This window comes from Balaenoptera physalus, assembly GCF_965194825.1.
Source record: "Balaenoptera physalus genome assembly, chromosome: 18".
Lineage (NCBI taxonomy): Eukaryota > Metazoa > Chordata > Mammalia > Artiodactyla > Balaenopteridae > Balaenoptera > Balaenoptera physalus.
The window spans coordinates 27,235,354-27,255,429 of record NC_138899.1 but is presented as its reverse complement, the minus strand read 5'-3'; the positions used below and the strand labels follow the sequence as shown (position 1 = coordinate 27,255,429).

Sequence of the window (20,076 nt, the reverse complement as noted above, 5' to 3'; positions counted from 1 at the left end):
ATACTCATCACCCCCCAAAAGTATCCTTGTTCCCCTTTATAATCCATCCCTCCTTTACTTTACCCCAGGCAACCACTGAGTTGTTTTCTGTCATCATAGATTAGTCTGCATTTTCTAAAATTCTATGTCTCTATGTCTCTCTCTCTCTCTCACACACACACATTTTTTGTGTGGCTTCTTTCAATCAGCATAATTATTTTGAGATTCATGAATTTTCCTGCATGTATCAATAGTTCTTTCCTTTTTATCCATTCTATGGATATACCATAATTTGTTCATCCATTCACCTGTTGATGGACGTTTGGATTGTTTCTAGCTTTTGGCTATAACAAATGAAGCTGCCGTGATCATCTGTATATGTCTTTGTGTGGAAATACACTTTCATTTCTTTTAAGTAAACACCTAGGAGTGGAATGGCTGACTGGGTCATTTGGTAGGTATAGGCTTAACATTTTTAAGATACTGTTCAAGTGTTTTCCAAAGAGTTCCAGCTTATCTCCATCCTCACCAACACTGGGGAGAGCAAGTCTTTTTAATTTCAATCATTCTGATGGGTGTACAGTGGTAATTCACTGTGGCTTTAATTTGTATAAAATAAAAATTTTTAAAGAAATTTTTAAAAAGTATTCACTTGGACACACAAAATACATCAAAATAGAAAAAAATAAAGATAACAGTGACAAAATTACAACAATTTTTAAAGCCCTCAAATACAGGATTGTTTTCCCCATGCAAGTGCCAGCCAACACGTACGTGGACGTGGATCACTTACCCCTGCTCCGCGTCCTGCTTCTGCTTCTAGTCCTGCTTCTGTCTCTATCCCTGTCACGAAGCCGCTCTTTACTCCAACTTCGACTCCGACTCCTGCTGTAACTGCGACTTCGCCCTCGTCTTCTATTGTACCGGTCTCTGTATGAATCTCTTCGAGGAGGGTTTCGATCATAATCTCTTTTGCGAGAACGATCATCTTTTTTTCTCTCATCACGACTTCTAAAGAAATATATGATCACTTTTACGAAAATATTTAAGTGGACACAGGAAAAACTCCAATTAAATGCAAAAGTTCTATTTTATTCTTGTACCGTCATGATTCTTTATCCCACCATCAGAATACAAACATAAGAAACTCAAAAAACTGAAAAACTGAACATGATCTGCTAAAGTACTCTAAAACCCCTTCTAAGGAAAAAAAAAAACAATACTCTTTTGAAGTCTTCATTTTATACACAAATGCATCTATACATTAAGGGATCTGTACATATGTCCTATAGTATATATTGTCTTGTACACAGTCTCATACTTATAGGCATATATTACACACACTGCACTCTAAATGCTTTTGAAGCCTTAATGGGAAAAATAATGTATTCACTCTAAAGGGAAACTTTGGGCAAAAAAGGTCTCACATTAAGACTTCACTGGAATTTGCAGTTAGGAATAAAAATAATAACAATAACTAACATATGCTGAGCACTGTTCTAAATCTCACTTCCAGGACCAACAAATCTCACCTAGATATTTTTGGTAGAAAAGGATTGAGTTACCACTTTCCTAGACCAATAAAAGAGTAGACATTACTTATCCCTATGTAAAAGAAAATCAAGTCTAAATATTCATATAAAATAAAAGTAGTGTCTAAACACTGAACATGGTTCAAAGAATCAATCACCTATTTTCTCTGTATCGGGAGCTTGACTGAGGAGGACTGTGATTTAGCCTTCTAGAAAACTTCTTCTCTCGCTCTTCCTCTTTTGTGATCTGATATACAAAGAAAAATGTGTGCAAGTTTAACAACAGTTATTCTTTGCCATGTTACTGTTTCAATGACTTAACTGATATTAAAATATGAGCAATAGGGTTTTCTTGTAAAAGCACTGAACAAAATAAATTTGTGTTCTAAGTACAATCATTTAATTTAACAATAAAAGACAGGCTTGCTGGAAGTTAAAGTGAATGGTAAAGAAATTCATAAATGCTTATCTTAGATAACAGTAGCGAGAAAAACATTTTAAGCAAGTGTCCTCATTTTACACACCATTCATGGAAAGTCAATTTTACTCCTTCTTTCAAAAGTCCATTCAAGTTTTGGTTTCATGGATCTGATCTAGCACCAAACACATTAGGGACTAAAGGGGAATGCATTAGAACTAACCAAGTCATAGAAAAAGAAAACATTTGAGAAAACAATACCTGTGAAAATAAACAAACAAGTGAAAACAGTTCTCTAGTTTCTCACAGCAGTATGACAGCTATATATTCCTCTTTCCTACAATTCATATTATATAATTAATAGAATGCAGCCCTGAAAAACATTCCCTTGATCAGTGCTACTTTATCTAGACCAGTTTTCCATGCTGCCCAAAAAACTGGTTCCACAGGACATTAAGAGGTGTTATTAGAGAAAAAAGAATTCAGAGGATAAACAAATTGAGAAAATACTGAACATGAGCTTCTGTAAATATGATAGGGCTCAAGATTTTGCATGTTTAATAAAAACCCTAAGATATTCTGATGCACATAGTCTACAGATAGTATAAATATGTCCCAGTTTATGCCAGTTGTTTCAGCATTCCTTTGGGTAAAAGCCTCTCACTGTCAAGTGTCCCACACTGGATGATAAATTAAATGGAAATCCTATCAACAGACCAAACTCTGAGAAACAATACTTAAAAGCCTTCTTTTAACAGTTTGCCTTTTTTTTTCTTTCTTGTAAGTACTTTTTTTGTTCTATTCTTGCTACCCATTTCAACCTTCCCCCCTGCAAAAACAAAACAAAACAAAAAACCCTCCTGATGCACTTTTTCCCTTCAGTTTGCTTCCATGCACTCTTGTAAGTAAGTCAGGTTGACAGACTGTCACATTCCATGGTACCTGCCCAACTGCGAACTTTCACAACACCCACAACATTTAAAATCCAGACTGCCATCTGACATTTCGGTTCTGAAAGATGAGGGATAAATATCCTTCACAACTGCTCAAGACAACTGTGGTGAAATATTATTGTATCAACAGATGTAAGACTAAGGCTTACTGCTTCTCAAACAAAGAGCCCATGATTTACTCAAGATTTCCAAGAATTAAAATATAATTTGCAATTATCTGGAAAAAATTCTGGAACCAACCCAGACTTCCATCAATGGGTAAAATTTAAATAAATTATTGTATATCTCTATGTTGCATAAGCAGTTGCCGAGACAATATCCACTATCCCATTCTTCCTTACTAACAGAACCCCTATACCGTTAGGTACAAAACATGCAGTTATAAAATTATTTCTGGTCTTCCTCTGAAGACAGAAGTGATGGGGGTGTCTTATGTATAAGTGCGTGTAACTATATACATATACATGTGTGCAAATATGTTCAGATATACAGAGACAAAAATACATTTGAGAATTATATAATACATATGTAAATACATATGTAAATTACAATACATATCATACATACGTAAATATTATTATATAATACATATGTAAACATAACGAACATATATTACTTACATAATCTGGAAAAAAACAGAGTATCAGACGAAAAAAAACCAAAGGCCACAACCACAACCACATCAGCCACCACACAACAATGCCTCAACAATAATAGCAACTATCATTTACTGAGAACCTACTTTGTGCCACACACTCTGCCAAGTGCTTCACAGACCTTATTTTACTATTCCTCACAACAGCCCTATAATATTTCCATTTCACAGCTGAGTAAACTAAGGGTTGGAAAAGCAGTAATTTCAAGGTCACAAAACGGTGGCAAAATTTTAACCAAGATTTCTTTGACCTAAAACTAGGCTAACCATGGATATATTATATTGATAGCTTAATTGTCAACAATTATTTTTGTTAAAATTACAATCTTTAAACATCAAACTGAGGAAATTTGAATTATTATATGATTATTAACCAAGAGTGGTAATCTTGTATAAAAGGTAAACACCTCTTAAAGTATGAAGTCATTTCCATTGCCCTGTGAAGGTCCTTTTATTTGACTACCTTAAAAATAGTCCCCTACGGGCTTCCCTGGTGGCGCAGTGGTTGAGAATCTGCCTGCCAACGCAGGGGACGTGGGTTCGAGCCCTGGTCTGGGAAGATCCCACATGCCGCGGAGCAACTAGGCCCATGAGCTGAGCCTGTGCATCTGGAGCCTGTGCTCCGCAACAAGAGAGGCCACGACGGTGAGAGGCCCGCGCACAGCGATGACGAGTGGCCCCTGCTCGCTGCAACTAGAGAAAGCCCTCGCACAGAAACAAAGACCCAACACAGCCAAAAATAAATAAATAAATAAATAAATAAAATTAAAAAAAAAAAAAAAAGAAAACTTGTTAAAAAAAAAAAAATAGTCCCCTACAAAATGCATGTAGGCAGAAGCAAACAGATCTACTGACAATCTAACTATTTTCATAGAATACAGATAATAAGAGTCCATACCTATAAGACACTGTGCAGAAAAGAGTTAAAAGCACTCCTGAGACTGTTATCTTTAGAAAGACCTGCTGATAAGGTAAGCCCTTGGCTGGCATCTGCAAACACTGATTTCTCGAAGGTTCCCATCATTCTCTGATAACAACAGCTCACTATGCCTAAACTGTCTGGATAAACAATATGGTCTATGCTGAACATCTGCTTTCCTCCTCAGAGTCTGGAATTTTGGTACATACTAGGCTGAAGATGCCTGTGTAACCAGCCCTAAATAAAAACCCTGGGCACTGTGTCTCTAATGAGCGTCCCTGGTTCACACATGTTGTCACTACTTGTTAAGTGCATCTTCTTTGACTCCACTGGAAGAAACCTCTGGAAATTTGTTCCTGTTTCTCCCCAGATTTTGCACCACACACTTTTTTCCCTTTGCTGATTTTGCTCTGTATCCTTTCACTGTAAGAAACCATAGCCATGACTATATGCTCTGAGTTCTGTGAGTACTCCTAGTGAAATAATCAAACCTGGAGGTGGTCTCGAGGACTCCCAACACAGATACAAAAAATAAAACTCAGTTTAATTACTCCAAATATGTTTTTAAAGAACATGTAAAGTTTAACACAAATTCTTACCTCTTCTTTTTTTATATCTTTTTCTTGGTGCTGAAAAAATTCTACCTTTAAGCTTCCTGATGATGGCTGCTCTGGAGGAGGTAGATAACTCTTTGTATTCACAGCATCAAAAAGTTTTTCCACAAATATCTGTGTCTCTAAAAATAAAACCAAAACCAGCATAGATTAAAAAACATTTGCTAAGATATTTATCCTCTACTTCTCCACATCAGTATGATGAAATATGCCTTGATTTTTATAAATCTAAAAATTATACTAAGACCAACAGCTTCCCAACCAGTGTGCTACGGCACAAGTCCCATGGTAATACCGATCCATTCAGTTCTCAGGATGCTGAGGGCTAGAATGGCTAGAGCCTCTGGGTCAGTCGCTCCCAACCATCACTAGTCTCCATGTACCCTGCCTAGTGTGCCAAACAGAAATATTATCATTACCTAGATGCTGGCAAGGTGAAAAAAGTTGAGAAGCACTGTGCTAGACAATATCCAAAGTAGGTTCCTAAGCAGTACTATCTTTCAGTGATTTTCTTAATCTCTTAAGAAAAAAATAACAGCATTCTTTAAGAATGAGCATATGGATGTTAATGAAAGAAAAGATTTCCATTATAAATAAGCTATGAATATAATCAGTAATAATACTATTTGTTCAACTTTGTTACAGTTAGAGTCTGTCTCTTACTGAACTCCTTTAACACTCTCTGAATCTTATCTTAAATAACTTTTTAAAGTAGTATTTTTAAACCAAAGATCTTACCTTTCTGAAGAAATACATCCAGTTGATCAATACATAACGCCTTTAACTCTTTTTCACTTTTGTCTTTCTTTACCAAAGCGAGAACATATTTTGCCAGGGCTGATGGATCTGCATCACAGCTGAAGAAAAAAGCAATGTTGAAGGAAATTTAACCATAAACAATTGCACAGTCTATGAATTCCAGTTACAAACTAACAGTATGATAGTCAAATGAGTTCATATATGTAAAAAAGCATCTGGTTCATAGAAAGCAATGAAGAAATATAAGTTTCTCTCCCTTATCTTAATATGCTTTACATGGTATATGTAGTCATCATTCAGTATTCTGCCAAATACACACTAATACATGTACTAAAGATTCAGTAGGCTCTATTATTAAAAAAAGAAGTTATAACAAATTATAAACAATGCCAAAACATCAAAAACTAATAATAATTAGTGTGGTGCCAATAAAAATACCAAGAGGCTATTCTCCCCCAGAACAAGGTCAGAAAATCCCTGAAAAAGAGGACAATAAAGGGAAACTTGAAAACATACCACACAATACAGAATTTTAACGAAAGAAAAGCAAGTTTAGAAATAGACCCAAATATATATAGAAACATAAATTTTATAAAGGTGACATCCAAGTCAAGGAAGAAGGGATGAACTACAAAATAAATGGTATTGAGAAAACTTGGCAGCTGCCTTTCTAAAAAATTAAGTTAGACCCATAACTTATTCCATATACCACAGTAAAAACATGAAACCATTAAAGTATTAGAAGAAAACAAGAAAAAGTTATTTTACAACTCTGGAGTAATGAAGACCTTTTGAATTATGACAGAAAATCCATATACTGCAAAAGAGTAATTTGATTATACAAAAAGAAGCAAAAACTTAAGAATGTAAAAAAGACTTAAGTCAAATGAAATACTAAACAGAAAAAGAAATAAAAATGATTCTTAAATATGAGTAAAAGTACATCATCCATAAGAGAAATTCAAACTTAAGCTATACTGAAATATCATTTTTCTGTTATAAAGTTGATAAAATCTAAATATATGGAAACATATTCTGGAGGCAAGACTATAGGGAAACAATCAGTTTTCATACATTATTGCTGCTGAGAGTCAACTGGTAGCTCCTAGGGTATGGCAGTAAAAAGATCACAAATGCAACTGACCCAGCAATTCTACTTCAATGAATTAACTTTACAGATATACTTACATGTTCAAAATGACATGTGTACAAGTCATTCAGTGCCACACTGATTGTAAAATCAAAAATCTGCAACTGTCTATTTACAGAGGACTGGAAAAAGAAAATATACCAAATCTACACAAGGGAATGACAACAAAAGGACAAAAAAGAATGAGGAAGTTTTCATATCATGGAGAAATTTTCCTATCAATTTGTTAAGTTTAAAAAGCGAGATAGAGAAAAAACTTGTATAGTGTATTACCATTTGTGTGGAGAGAAAAGGAGATTATATATTTGGGTTGGCTTATGTCTGAATAATGAATAGGTATAAGTATAAACAAGTAACTATGGTTATTTGTTGACGCAGGTAGGGAGTAGGAAGTGAAAAAGAAACAGGAGGGAAGAGGGAAAGTTTTTGATGCCCAAACCATGCCCATCCAATTGCTAAAAAGCAGATAATTGTTTTTCAACTAAGCTAAAGTTGCTACCTATTTAATTAAAGATCATTTTACAAGTTAGGGTAAATAATAATAAAATAATAGCAATAGCTAAGCACTAACATTTACTGAACCCTCATTTGCGCCATGAACGGTGCTCCACACTTTACATTCTATATTTAGTTCTCATTTTACTGATGAAACTGAGGCTCAGGAAAAAGCTAAGCAAACTGCCCAAGACTACATGTAAATTAGTAACAGAACCAAGATTTAAACCTAAATTTCTTACTCTAAAGTCCGCTCTCTTAACCACTACACCAAATTGCTTCTTACAACGAGCTACCCAAAAACCAGACCTCCAATTAACTTACTGCTACAAACATCTAGTTACAGCCACCAACTCCCTATCCATCCTAGTAAAAGCCCCCTACAATACCTCCCTTAGTTGCTGTCCAAGGCACAGTTCCTCTAATTTACTTCCTCCTGTACTCTCCCCTCAGAGTCCACTATTTCAAACAACCTCTAAATTCCTCAGCCACGTTTGCCTCACTTTCTTTCTACTCTTCTTCTATGCCACCAACTTGGCAAAATCCCAACTTAGAATCCACCCTCAGCTTAGATTTAACTTCCTAGCTTGTCTTAGTTTCATGCCAGTAACACAAATAATGCTCAGTAAATTAAATTTTCAAAGGATACTGATGACACAAAAAGACTTACCAATCATGGTTTAAAAAAAAAAAGAAATACATTAGGGAATTACAGTAGGGAGAGATGACTACAAATGAGGGGGAGAGATAGGATAACCTAATAGTTCATTTGAGGAAAAACAGATACATACATGACACATGACATCCTTCAATTCATTTTTATCGCTCTTTATTCTAACAACTATTAGCAATTTTAACTCTAACAATACTAAACACAAAATAGAAATTCCACATGTTCTACCAAAAGTTCAAATGCTAGAATATTAATAAGGAACTTATACACATTAAAGCTAGAAAATACTTTAATACATATACCAAAAAGTCTTAATTCCTATACATATCTGGAATGTAACAGTTTTACAGAATTATAGCAGTACCATGTCACTGAATCAAAAAGTACATCTTAAAGCTTTGGCTGCACAGTAGAAACACCTATGGAAAATCTGACTGCAAGTGAATCAACAGGTCTAATACAACCATCTGCATTTTGCTTTGTTTATTTTATAAGAGCTGTACAGATAAGTCTGATACAGTATCAGAGTTGAGAATTACTCTGTTAAGGAACTAGTACAGCATTTATTATATAATGTTGAGACTCCTTAGTGTACATCTTTGTGGTGACTGTGTCTTCAAACTCTTCAATCTTCCCTTCAAAAGGCAGAGCCCAATTCCCCATTCTTTGAGAGTAGGCTCAATTTAGTACCTTGCTTCTAAACAAATAGAATACGGCAGAAGTGATGGTGTCTGACGTTTAGGGTCAGACACCATCTAGGTCATTTGGAATTATATATTCTAGAGAAATCAGCTGCTATGTTTCAAGGACACTCAAGCAGCCTTACAGAGAGCACCATGTGGCTATGAAATGAAGGCTCCAGGGAAGACTAAGGTCTCTTGCCAAGAACCATACGTGAATGAACATGGAAGCCGATTCTACAGACCTAGTGGAACCTTGAAAAGACTGCAGCACTGACCAAAAGCTTGACCACAATCTCATGAAAGACTCAGAGCCAGAAATACCTAGCTAACCTGCTCCAAATTTCTGACCCACAGGAATGATATATGTCATGAGATGATAAATGTCTGCTGTGCTTAGTTTCAGGGTAATCTGTTAGTAATTGTCTATCAACTTTTCTCATAGCTCTATTTCCATTTACTTACAAAGACTTGAAGTGGGTTATAACCTAAACAAGAAAAAAAAATTCATTTCAATGGTACATGAGATTTTTAAACATTTTCTCTTTGAAATTTATTTCAATATATTTATTTATACCAACAATTTTTTAAATGCAAAGTGATTTGTGGTAAGTTAATTTTTTCATGTTTATCACAATGAGCATTATTAAATAATGCTAATATTAACAATGCTAATGTTAATATTGTGCATTAATATTAAATGCACAATATTAAAGATAATATTCATGTTGGTAATTCTGTGAGAAAAATTTTAGAGCCTGCTTTTCACTTAATTGCTAGTGAAGATGATGATATGACTCCAGAGACAATGGGCCATGAATTTTCCCATTTTTCTGAAACACCAATTAAACAAGGAATTTCCTTTAGTAAAAAGTCCACAGATAAGGATATAGGAAAGAGCTGGACAATGAATTCAAAGAAACTGGAGAGGCTGGGGTCAACCTCTGTGATGAAATAAGCATGAAGAAATGGGACAATAACCTTACGATGTATCTACAGATACACTTACATCTGGCAATCTGGTAACACTGCATGAGAGACCATGAAACAGTACTTTTTCATGTTAGGTAACCTGAATAAGCACAATCAACTAAACATTAACCTAACTAGACACCAAGCTGAACGTACTTCAGTTTACTGGAAATCACTGTGATACATAATACTATCACTGTGTTATACAGTTTTATTGCAACTACTGTTAATGAACAAATTCAGAATCTCTACATTGAGTCCAAATGCTATAGTTTGACTGAGTATTGGTTTGACTGTTGTGGTGAATTTTCAACTTAATAACAGCCTTTCTAATAACTGTCACTTTACATTTCTCTTAGCTAAACACCAAATCTATTCCATTCCCTCCATTATTTTTTAAACAAGACACTTTAAAAGTGACACTTTAAAACAAGACACTTTAAAATGTTAGCAGCTAAAAATGTGGAGAAAGACTTTTGCCATTTTTAAAAAATTACTGTGGCCTAGAATACAGTTTTATAAAACAGCAAGATAGAATCCTGAACAATCTTTGCTCAACATCTTCTATTAGAAGCAATTCAGGGCTTCCCTGGTGGCGCAGTGGTTGAGAATCTGCCTGCCAATGCAGGGGACACGGGTTCGAGCCCTGGTCTGGGAAGATCCCACATGCCACGGAGCAACTGGGCCCGTGAGCCACAATTACTGAGCCTGTGCGTCTGGAGCCAGTGCTCCGCAACAAGAGAGGCCGCAATGGTGAGAGGCCCGCGCACCGCGATGAAGAGTGGTCCCCACTTGCCGCAACTAGAGAAAGCCCTCGCACAGAAACGAAGACTCAACACAGTCATAAATAAATAAATAAAAGAACGTGAATTTCTTTTAAAAAAAAAAAAAAAAAAAGAAGCAATTCAAACCAAATCAAGGACCAATAAAAGCCACAACAATCATAATGAATTAACTACCATACAAAAAAATGTTAAATACTTAAAATAGTCTGAAAGGCAGATCACTTTTTAAAATTTGTTAGACTGCAAATTACATAGTAGAAGCAAGGTTTACAATTTCATATTTAAGAACAGAACAGGTAAATATGCATTTGGGAGGTAATTTTTCTTAAGTCCTACAGGAAGCCACTTCATTTTTATTTTAATAACTTTTGAAAACAAAAAAAGGTATGTAGTTACAAATTACAGCTAAGTAAAAAATAATCTGAACCACAGAAGTTTAATAATATACCAAAATGTTATGGATCAGGGACAAAAGGCAAACTGTGTGTTCTCTTTTCTATTTATCTTAATTAAAAGTACCAATGCTACTTCATCTGAACATCTAGCAATAATAGCCTGCTATGCAAAATTAATGAAGCAAAAATGTTTAAATTACTGAATCAAAAGAAAACTATATTCTGATAGTAAGGGGTTATTTTTAAAAACTGTCTCCATGGTAAGCAAGATTGTTCACGAGGTACTTTACTATACCAGTTGGTACTGCTGATAATAAGTTTGTGATCTGAATGACACATTAACTTGTCAAAGCTAGTCTTTACCCTCTGCTACACTGCCAGCATTCTAGAAACATGTGAAAGAAAAGTGGGGCTGAAATCTTCTTTCAGATCAGGGAAAGAGAAAAAAAGAATCAGATTTTGAAAATGTTAAGGACAAAGAAATAATACTGAAAGAGTGACAAACTTCACTCCTACCTTAGAAAACAGGCTGAATTCACACTAAGTCTCTGTTCCATAAGTACTTCTAAGCCCAGCAAAAACAGAATCTGCCAATAAAGTACAATTCTGACCACAGAGTGCTCCAACTTCAATTACCCTTCTGTGTGTGTGCTGGGGGCAGGAGGGTGGGAGCAGCGAGGGGATAGAAGGAGGGGAGCAAGGAAAACACAAAGAAAACCAGAAACTACAAAATAAAGAAGACATGGCTTACCACTAGCACTGTGGAAGGTGGGGTGAAGGGGAAGCAACTAAGTATTTCAACTTACAAAAGTCAAATGAGATAAGGCGTTGAAATGGAGGAAAACAAATCATAACCAGTGAGGAAACAGTGCAGCTCTCCCGTGCAGTAGGGAGTGCCACTGCTTTCACTTCTAGGTGCCACCTTTTATAAATATATAAACAAAGTCAAACATTCTTAGAAAATGACCAGAATGGTAAACGCATATCATTATCAGATAACTTGCTAGGGATTCTTGTGCAGGAAGGAGCCAGACAATACGCACACAGAAGGCATTCTCATATAAACAAGTGCTCTGAAGAGAAAAAATGCCAGGTAATGGGATAAAGTATAGAAGAGGAGGAATGAAGGGAAAAAAAGAGGAAGAAAGAAAAGGGAGGGAGGAAAAGGAATGAATGAGTAGATCCTAGATAAGATTATCAGGTAAGGATATTTAAACAGGGTCAGAATTTAAATAGGGAACAGAATGTAGTGCAAGCAAGCTTTTTGGCTTTCTGGAAAAAGGTGAGCCCAGGCAGAAGGAACCAACAGGGCTGAGGTGGGTATCTACTGATACTTGACTCATGAGGGGTAGGAGTACAGTGCAATGGAGCAAAGTGCTCCATTCCATCCAGATGTGTCATGCACATTTGGATTTCTAATCTCTCACCTTTGTAAGGATTTAAAATTTACATCATATCACTATGAAGTCATTCAAACCAATGATTTTAAAGGCATAAAAATAAAATTTTATCAATCTCTGAATATACTCAGTTAAGGATACAACTAACAATAATACCCCTGAAAAGCATGGGTGAATATCTAAGAGGGTCATTCTCCTCCAGCTGTATCTGGGGAGGAGAGCACATGCACTAAATAAGTTAGAAAGGCCAAAGCAATGCAGAAAATCAAATGTTTTAATAAAATCTCCCGAAAGAACTTAATTTTCTTAAGAAAGACTTCAAAAAACATGAATCAAATAACGGAGTCACTTTGCTGTACAGCAGAGATCGGCACAACACTGTAAATCAACTATACCTCAATTAAAAAAGAATCACCCCAAGATATAAAGGTTCTAATTAATCTTCCTAACACACTCATCATATTAGTTTTTACTTTTTAATTTAGTACTTTCAAAATAGTAACGAGACAGTGAAGCAAAAAACAAAAAGCTAACACGCCAGTACAATATTTTAAAAAGAAGTTTGTTTTGTTTTGCCCAAGTTTTTTGGAGGCTTGAGAAATTCAGAGGAAGATAACTGATGAAATTTTACCCAAGCTTCCATTTTCAGTAATCTTGAGAAGGAGGAGCTGGAGGTGGCAGTGGGAATTAAAAATTAAATTTAAATATGTTAACTCAGTCACTTTAGAACACGGATATACACCCACGTCTGTTCCTACCAAATTTTCACTTTATATTCAAGAAAAATATCTAATTTACATCAAAGTCATGCAATTATATTCTGTACATAGAATTACTCTTTTAAAAACCCAAATTCCATTGCAACAAACATACTATATACATTGAAAAATTCAATTACCAGTTTATTATACAGTTTCATCCAATTCAAAAAGAGTAAAACATAGATTACTTGTATGTAGTAATTAGTTACAGCAAAGGTTACTCATTAAGAATTATTGATTACATACCCACTTTATTCTACAAAATGACCACCACAAAATAAGCATATGTAAACGTGATACATCCATGAGCATCACATGAACCACTTATCATTGCACAAACTTAGCACAAAACATGTAATTATAATGCTGAAAACTATTCAGTGAGTTCCTTCATTCCCTTATATTACCCCCCAAGAAATGGCAGAAATTCCTCCTTACCTTGAGAGCAGTGGTTCTCAAACTTTTTGGTCTCAGAATCTTTTTACACTTTAAAAATGACAGAGAACCCGGAAAAGCTTTTATTTAAAAGGGTTATATCTGCCAGTATTTACCATATTAAAATTTAAAAATGAGAAAATTCTAAATTATTTAGTTTAAAATAACTAAATAAATCCATTATGATTTAACATAAATACTTGGGGGCGGGGGGCAGGAGGAGTAATCAAAAGGAGGAACTTATTGATATAAATAAATGGGAAGTCCAATAGTAGGATTGACTTTAGGCATAGCTGGATCCAGGAGTTCAGATGATGTTACCAGGACACTCCCCTTCTATTCTGCTTTCCTTTGAACTTGCTTTATTTTGAGGCAGGCACATGTGGCAACAAAAATAGCCCTGAGCAGTTCTGGGCTTACATTATTCTGACAGCTAGTGAAGCCAGAGAAAATAGCCTCCCCTCTCTCCCAGAGCATCATATTGGTCCTTGAAAATGACTGACCTTCTCCAGTTTGAGCTATACCCCCACTGCAAGGCAGGGATGGGCAGAGCTCAATAACTAATAGCCTCACCTGAAACTAAACACAGGAATCCCCTGCTTTTCAAAAGTCTGCTTTATGCCACTTTGTGAAGCTTTTACAGAAGACCTACATTGGTAACTACTAACCACAAGAAATTCAGAAAGGATTTTCACTTTTATGAGAACAGGCGAAAAACAAAAATAGTGTCCAGCATTTGTTTTGCAGCAAGTTGTATAGAGGTAGCCCGTATCATGAGCAGCCAGAGTGGCACTGCCCAGATCCTTCCCCAAGAACTACACTGGGCACCTCAGCATCAAGCTGCCATAGCTTTGAACTGTGTCTGTGAGCATCTATGTTTTATCTCAATTTATTTTGTGCATCCATTGACAAGATGTGTCCTAAAGTAACTGCTTCTTCACTTTACGCCATTTCAGCTTACGAAAAGTTTCATAGGAACACTCTACTTTCACATATCAGGGGAAACCTGTACCCTATATTTTTTTGTGAATAAAGTTATATTCCCACACCAAAACAAAAATTTAGTAAGAAGATTGACAATGTTTCTTTCTTTTTCTTTTTTTTTTTTTTGCAAATACCATTAATGTCTGCCTTAAATAACAGACTGATACTTACATCTACTTTTATATTCAATCTGTTGTGCTACCTTGTTTTGGTTGAAATATAAAATCTGGCCTCACACAGGTATACAGTTGGGAAAGTGGGGACCTCACAGACTCCATGAAAGGGTCTCAGGAAGCCCTAGGAGTCCTCACACCACATTTGAGAATCGCTGCTTTAGAAGTGATTCAGAAAGTATGTGTTAAGCATCTAATTCAAAGACAAAGTCAGTCTTCACACTCCCAAAGACCCAATAATCAGACTGTATACTGCTCAGTGCAAAAAGCAGTAGCCCAAAGAGCAAATTGAGCACAGATAGGTGTGGTTATAGAATCATGTCATAGAATTCTCTCTTAAAAGAAAAGTGGAACTGCAGGTGAAATGCTGATATGGCAGTCCACAACAAAACTCCATTATTTCTTGTACGTTTTACATTCTAATTCACAGCTGAGGAAGAATCACATTCTCTGGGAAAGGGCTCTGGGGCTTCCAAAGGCCACCCCTTCAGTTACTTATATGTGGATTCACATTTACCTAGTTACAAAACAGATTTGAAGCGCTTCATCCCTTCAGTTACTAAGAGACAGGAGAGGCTAGGGAACATTTTCTCTCTTGACCAAGAAGGGGCAGAATTATCCAAAAGAAATAGCACTAAGACTAGAAATGCGAAAAACCTAGTTCTGTCATTCTGTTTTCAACTAAATTCTTACAAACTGTTCCCTCATATATTAAAAAAAAAAAAAAAAAAAAAAAAAGTCGGGCTAATGCTCTGTGGCTGTATGGTATACTTCTGGGTTTTTTCTAATATTGCCACAACAGTTTTCTAATACTGCTATCAAATCACGCTGAAATTTTTTCATTAAAAAGGGGATACTTTTCACCTCACAAATCTCAGGACTAAAGAAACTAAGCTTCAGTTTCCTTATCTGAGAACAGCTGCTCTGACAAATTAGAAATAATTACAAATAAATATGACTGCAAACAAGAAAGCATTTTATTAACCTGCCAAACACCAAAACAAATGGACCACTAAAGAATGAAATAAAATAAAAATTTGAAGTAATAAGATGCCTATTATTGCCACCCCCTTAGAATAGGTGTTAAAATCTAGTTACTATATTTTAAGCACTATTCCCTTTCAAATCTATGTTGTCTTCTAAGCCAAACTAACAGCTTTTCCTTGAAGCAGTCTGGTATTATAAAAAAAAAAAAGCACAGAAATGAACTCCAAAAACCCAGGGGTTTTCAGATTTCTAGTCTGATGTCATCTTACTTTATTCATTAGTTACATAATCCTGGGTTAGCATTTTATTTCTCTAGGCTTCAGTTTTCTCATTTTTAAAACAAAGGTGCTGAACCATACAATCTGACAAAGTGGGTCATTTTTTTAGGAATAAGGTGCAAAGCTTTCACCGTCACTGCACTCCCCTACTCTCATTCCCAGGAACTCTAACTGAACTTAAAAATAATTCAGTATGTAATCTGAAAAAAAATTTTTTGAAAAAAATTTCTTTCCTCTAGGTCTTTTTCAAAAGCCATAGAATTCCCTTTTCTGAACACTCATGAGCAAAGTTTGAGCCTCTGGGAAGGATAAAGAATAACTAAATTCTACTAGGTAGAAACACTTTACATAATTTTTCTGAATTGCCAGACCTTAAGATCTGCACATATTTCTACCACTGTTAAAATGTTACTACTGGTGTGCTTGTCTGTTTCAGACTAGGTAACTATGTCTACCTTTTCCCTAGAACCAATCACATTGGTTGAGAAGTATCTACTAATTATCACAGTATGCAATAGCATACTAAGTCAGGGGCATATCAACCAAAATTCACAAAAAAACAATTCTCAGTTTAGGTCAAACCCAATTATTACAAGTACAAAGGTGTGCCAACAAGTTTAAAAAGCTGTCACAGATACCAAAAAAGGTCAATAAAAAAGCCCACAAGCATTCTGACAAGCCCTCCCTAGTTGCTTTTTCTTCCATATTCTGACTGCTGCAATGGCCCTCATATATCCAGTACATATGTTTTAAGTATATTACCTCTCTCTTCCTACCTCCTGCCAAAGCCCAAATTTAGGCATTTTACAACTCACTCTTAAAACTAGAATTAAAAAACTATTTAGTCTTCCTTGTCTCCAAAATGTTACAACTTAATCAAATCTCTAAACACCATAGTTTCATTCTTAAAAAGAGATGTGACCAAGTTACTCTGCTACTTTAATTAACCTTCCCAGTATCCCATAACCTAGTCCCCAAAATGTCCAAACACTTCAACATAGTAATAAAACCTTTTTAATTTGAAACCAACAAAGGCTAGCTGGAGTCAAAAACCTTTTCCTACCCATAATGAACGGTTATAATTCCTCATAGAACATAACTATTCATCCAATTTGGGGCACTCAATGTCATCAGAAGCTTCAAAACTTTAACACAGGGACTTCCCTGGTGGCACAGTGGTTAAGAATTCGCCTGCCAATGCAGGGGACAGAGGTTCAAGCCCTGGTCCAGGAAGATCCCACATGCCATGGAGCAACTAAGCCCGTGTACCACAACTACTGAGCCTGTGCTCTAGAGCCCAAGAGCCACAACTACTGAGCCCGTGTGCCACAACTACTGAAGCCCACGCGCCTAGAGCCCATGCTCCGCAACAAGAGAAGCCACTGCAATAAGAAGCTTGCACACCACAGCAAAGAGTAGCCCCCACTCAACGCAATGAGAGGAAGCCGCCCACAGCAACAAAGACCCAACACAGCCATAAATAAATAAATTAATTTATTAAAAAAAAAAAAAAAACTTTAACACAATCCAATTTGAGAAAGTGCTTGAAAAACTTTCACAGCCTGGTAAGTACAAGTTTCTAAAACAGTTGTCAAAATAAGATCTATCTCTTTCACAGTCTGTTATTATAAAAAATTAAACTTTTTGAAAACGTAAAATAAGTACTTTAGCTCTCATTAAATATATAAAAATAACAAGAGTCACACTGACAATTTCTTTTTAAAATGTCCTAAAAAGGTTAAGTTATAGGTTTCAAAATACTTCCTGCACTTAAACTTTATTAAAAAGAGCAACAAATGATCTGCTGAACTGCTATTAGTGCTTATATGTAGGACTTGAAATCATTCAAATGTTTTTTATTTATAATAACTGACTTAAAGATTTTGGAGGTTTTTTTCCGTATCAACTTTTATACTGCCAGTAAGCGGTGGAAAATTAATAAATGGAGAATATAGGCAGAGCAGTTGTTTTGTTGCTCCTTCCCTCTTCTTTTGCAGGGTAACCAGGCAATTCTCTGTGAAGGCCTGGAATGCCTAAGAGGAGTTTTGCTCATCCCTCCTGTTCTACTCTCAATTTGCTAGCTGAAAGCTGGGAGTGCCTTGGTAGATCTCTTCTACTTCTCCTTCCTTGCTTGCAGAACTACTCCTGTGGGGTTTTTTTTTGTTTTTTTTTTTCTTACAGTTTTTTTTTTTTTTTTTTTAATTTTATTTTATTTTTGGCTGTGTTGGGTCTTCATTGCTGCGCGCGGGCTTTCTCTAGTTGTGGTGAGCGGGGGCTACTCTTTGTTGCGGTGCGCAGGCTTCTCATTGCGGTGGCTTCTCTTATTGTGGAGCACGGGCTCTAGGGTGCGCGGGCTTCAGTAGTTGTGGCACGCAGGCTCAGTAGTTGTGGCTCGCGGGCTCTAGAGCGCAGTCTCAGTAGTTGTGGCGCACGGGCTTAGTTGCTCCGCGGCATGTGGGATCTTCCTGGACCAGGGCCCAAACCCGTGTCCCCTGCGTTGGCAGGTGGATTCGTAACCACTGCGCCACCAGGGAAGGCCTACTCCTGTGTTTTTAATTGGTAAGTGTTGAGTGGTTGTACACTTAGTTGTTTTATAATATTGTTCTACTGCCACTGTCCTCCACTGATTATGATGAGAAATCAGCTACCATTTGAGTCTTTGTTTTCCTGTATGTATCTGTCTTTTTTTCTCCCTTTGACTACTTTTAAGATTCTTTTTATTTGGGCAGCAGTTTGACTACAATATGCTTAAGGCTGTGTGTGTGTGTGTGTGTGTGTGTGTGTGTGTGTGTGTGTGTGTGTGTGTGTGTGTGTGTGTGTGTGTGTGTATTCTATCCTGTTTGGTTTTGCCAATTTGGATCTATGTTTTGATGTCTTTCATCAGTTTTGGAAAGTCCTTGGTAGTTATGTCTTCCAACATTTTTTCTGCCTCATTTTTCTTTCCTTTTTCTAAGACTTCAGTAACTTGTATTTTTTTTTTTTTTTTAAAGCACTGATTTTATTTTTATTTTATTTATTTATTTAAAGTATTTTGTTTTTATTTATTTATTTATGGCTGTGTTGGGTCTTCGTTTCTGTGCGAGGGCTTTCTCCAGCTGCGGCAAGCGGGGGCCACTCTTCATCGCGGTGCGCGGGCTTTTCACCATCGCGGCCTCTCTCGCCGCGGAGCACAGGCTCCAGACGCGCAGGCTCAGTAATTGTGGCTCACGGGCCTAGTTGCTCCGCGGCATGTGGGATCTTCCCAGACCAGGGCTCGAACCCGTGTCCCCTGTACTGGCAGGCAGACTCTCAACCACTGCGCCACCAGGGAAGCCCCAGTAACTTGTATTTTAGATTACTTGCTACTATCCTACAGATCTCAGATGTATCTTTTAAAATTACTTTTGTCCCTTTGTTTTCGGTTTGGATATTTTCTATTTTCCTACATTCAAGTTCACTGCTGTTTTTTTCCTCTATGGTGTCCAGTCTGTTGCAAAGCAGAATTCTTTATTTCTGTTATAGTTTTCATTTCTAGGTTTTTCCATTAAGCTCTTTTTAATAGCTTCTGTGTATTAGCTGAAGTTCCCCATATCTTTATGCATGCTGTCCACATGTTCAAATAAATTCTTTAGCATTTTTATCATAGTTATTTTAAAGTCCTTGTCTAATAATCCTATTATTTGAGTCATCTATGGGTATGTTTCCATTGACTATTTCTTCTCATGTGGATCTTATTTTCTTACTATTTTGTGTTCCTTGTTATTTGATCTTATGTTGAATGTTTTGTGTAAAGGAACACTGAGGTGGATGGAGACTGAGGTAAATAAGATTTATCTTCAGTAAATGCCATGCCCTTTCGTCAGGCCACTAGAGTGGAGTCACTTGTTCTGTAACTGACATGGTTTGGGCTTTGTAAGAAGCTTTAGTGTGATTCAGTTCACCACTGGCTTCAAATGTTTTGAGGGCATGATCAGGATTTTCCCTTTCAAAAAAACTGGAATCTCAGCATTAACAAGATTCTGGATACCTGCCTGTGCTTTACCTCCAGGCTCCCAGCTTTTGAAACTAAAAGAAAAATATAAAACCAATGACATAAGAAA

At 36.3% G+C, this 20,076-nt stretch overlaps 1 protein-coding gene across 23 annotated transcripts in view; it reads right to left on the bottom strand.

Moving 5' to 3' along the window:
• The window catches only part of RBM26 (RNA binding motif protein 26), a 103,582-nt gene that overhangs the window by 70,528 nt on the left and 12,978 nt on the right, over positions 1-20,076 (bottom strand). For all 23 annotated transcript variants that reach the window (XM_082434802.1, XM_082434809.1, XM_082434808.1 and 20 more), the window contains exons 2-5: positions 5,809-5,927; positions 5,056-5,192; positions 1,670-1,758; positions 773-990 (exon numbers count right to left, since the gene is read on the bottom strand). In XM_082434802.1, coding sequence (XP_082290928.1) covers positions 773-990; positions 1,670-1,758; positions 5,056-5,192; positions 5,809-5,927 — 563 coding nt within the window. The remainder of the gene's footprint in view (positions 1-772; positions 991-1,669; positions 1,759-5,055; positions 5,193-5,808; positions 5,928-20,076) is intronic.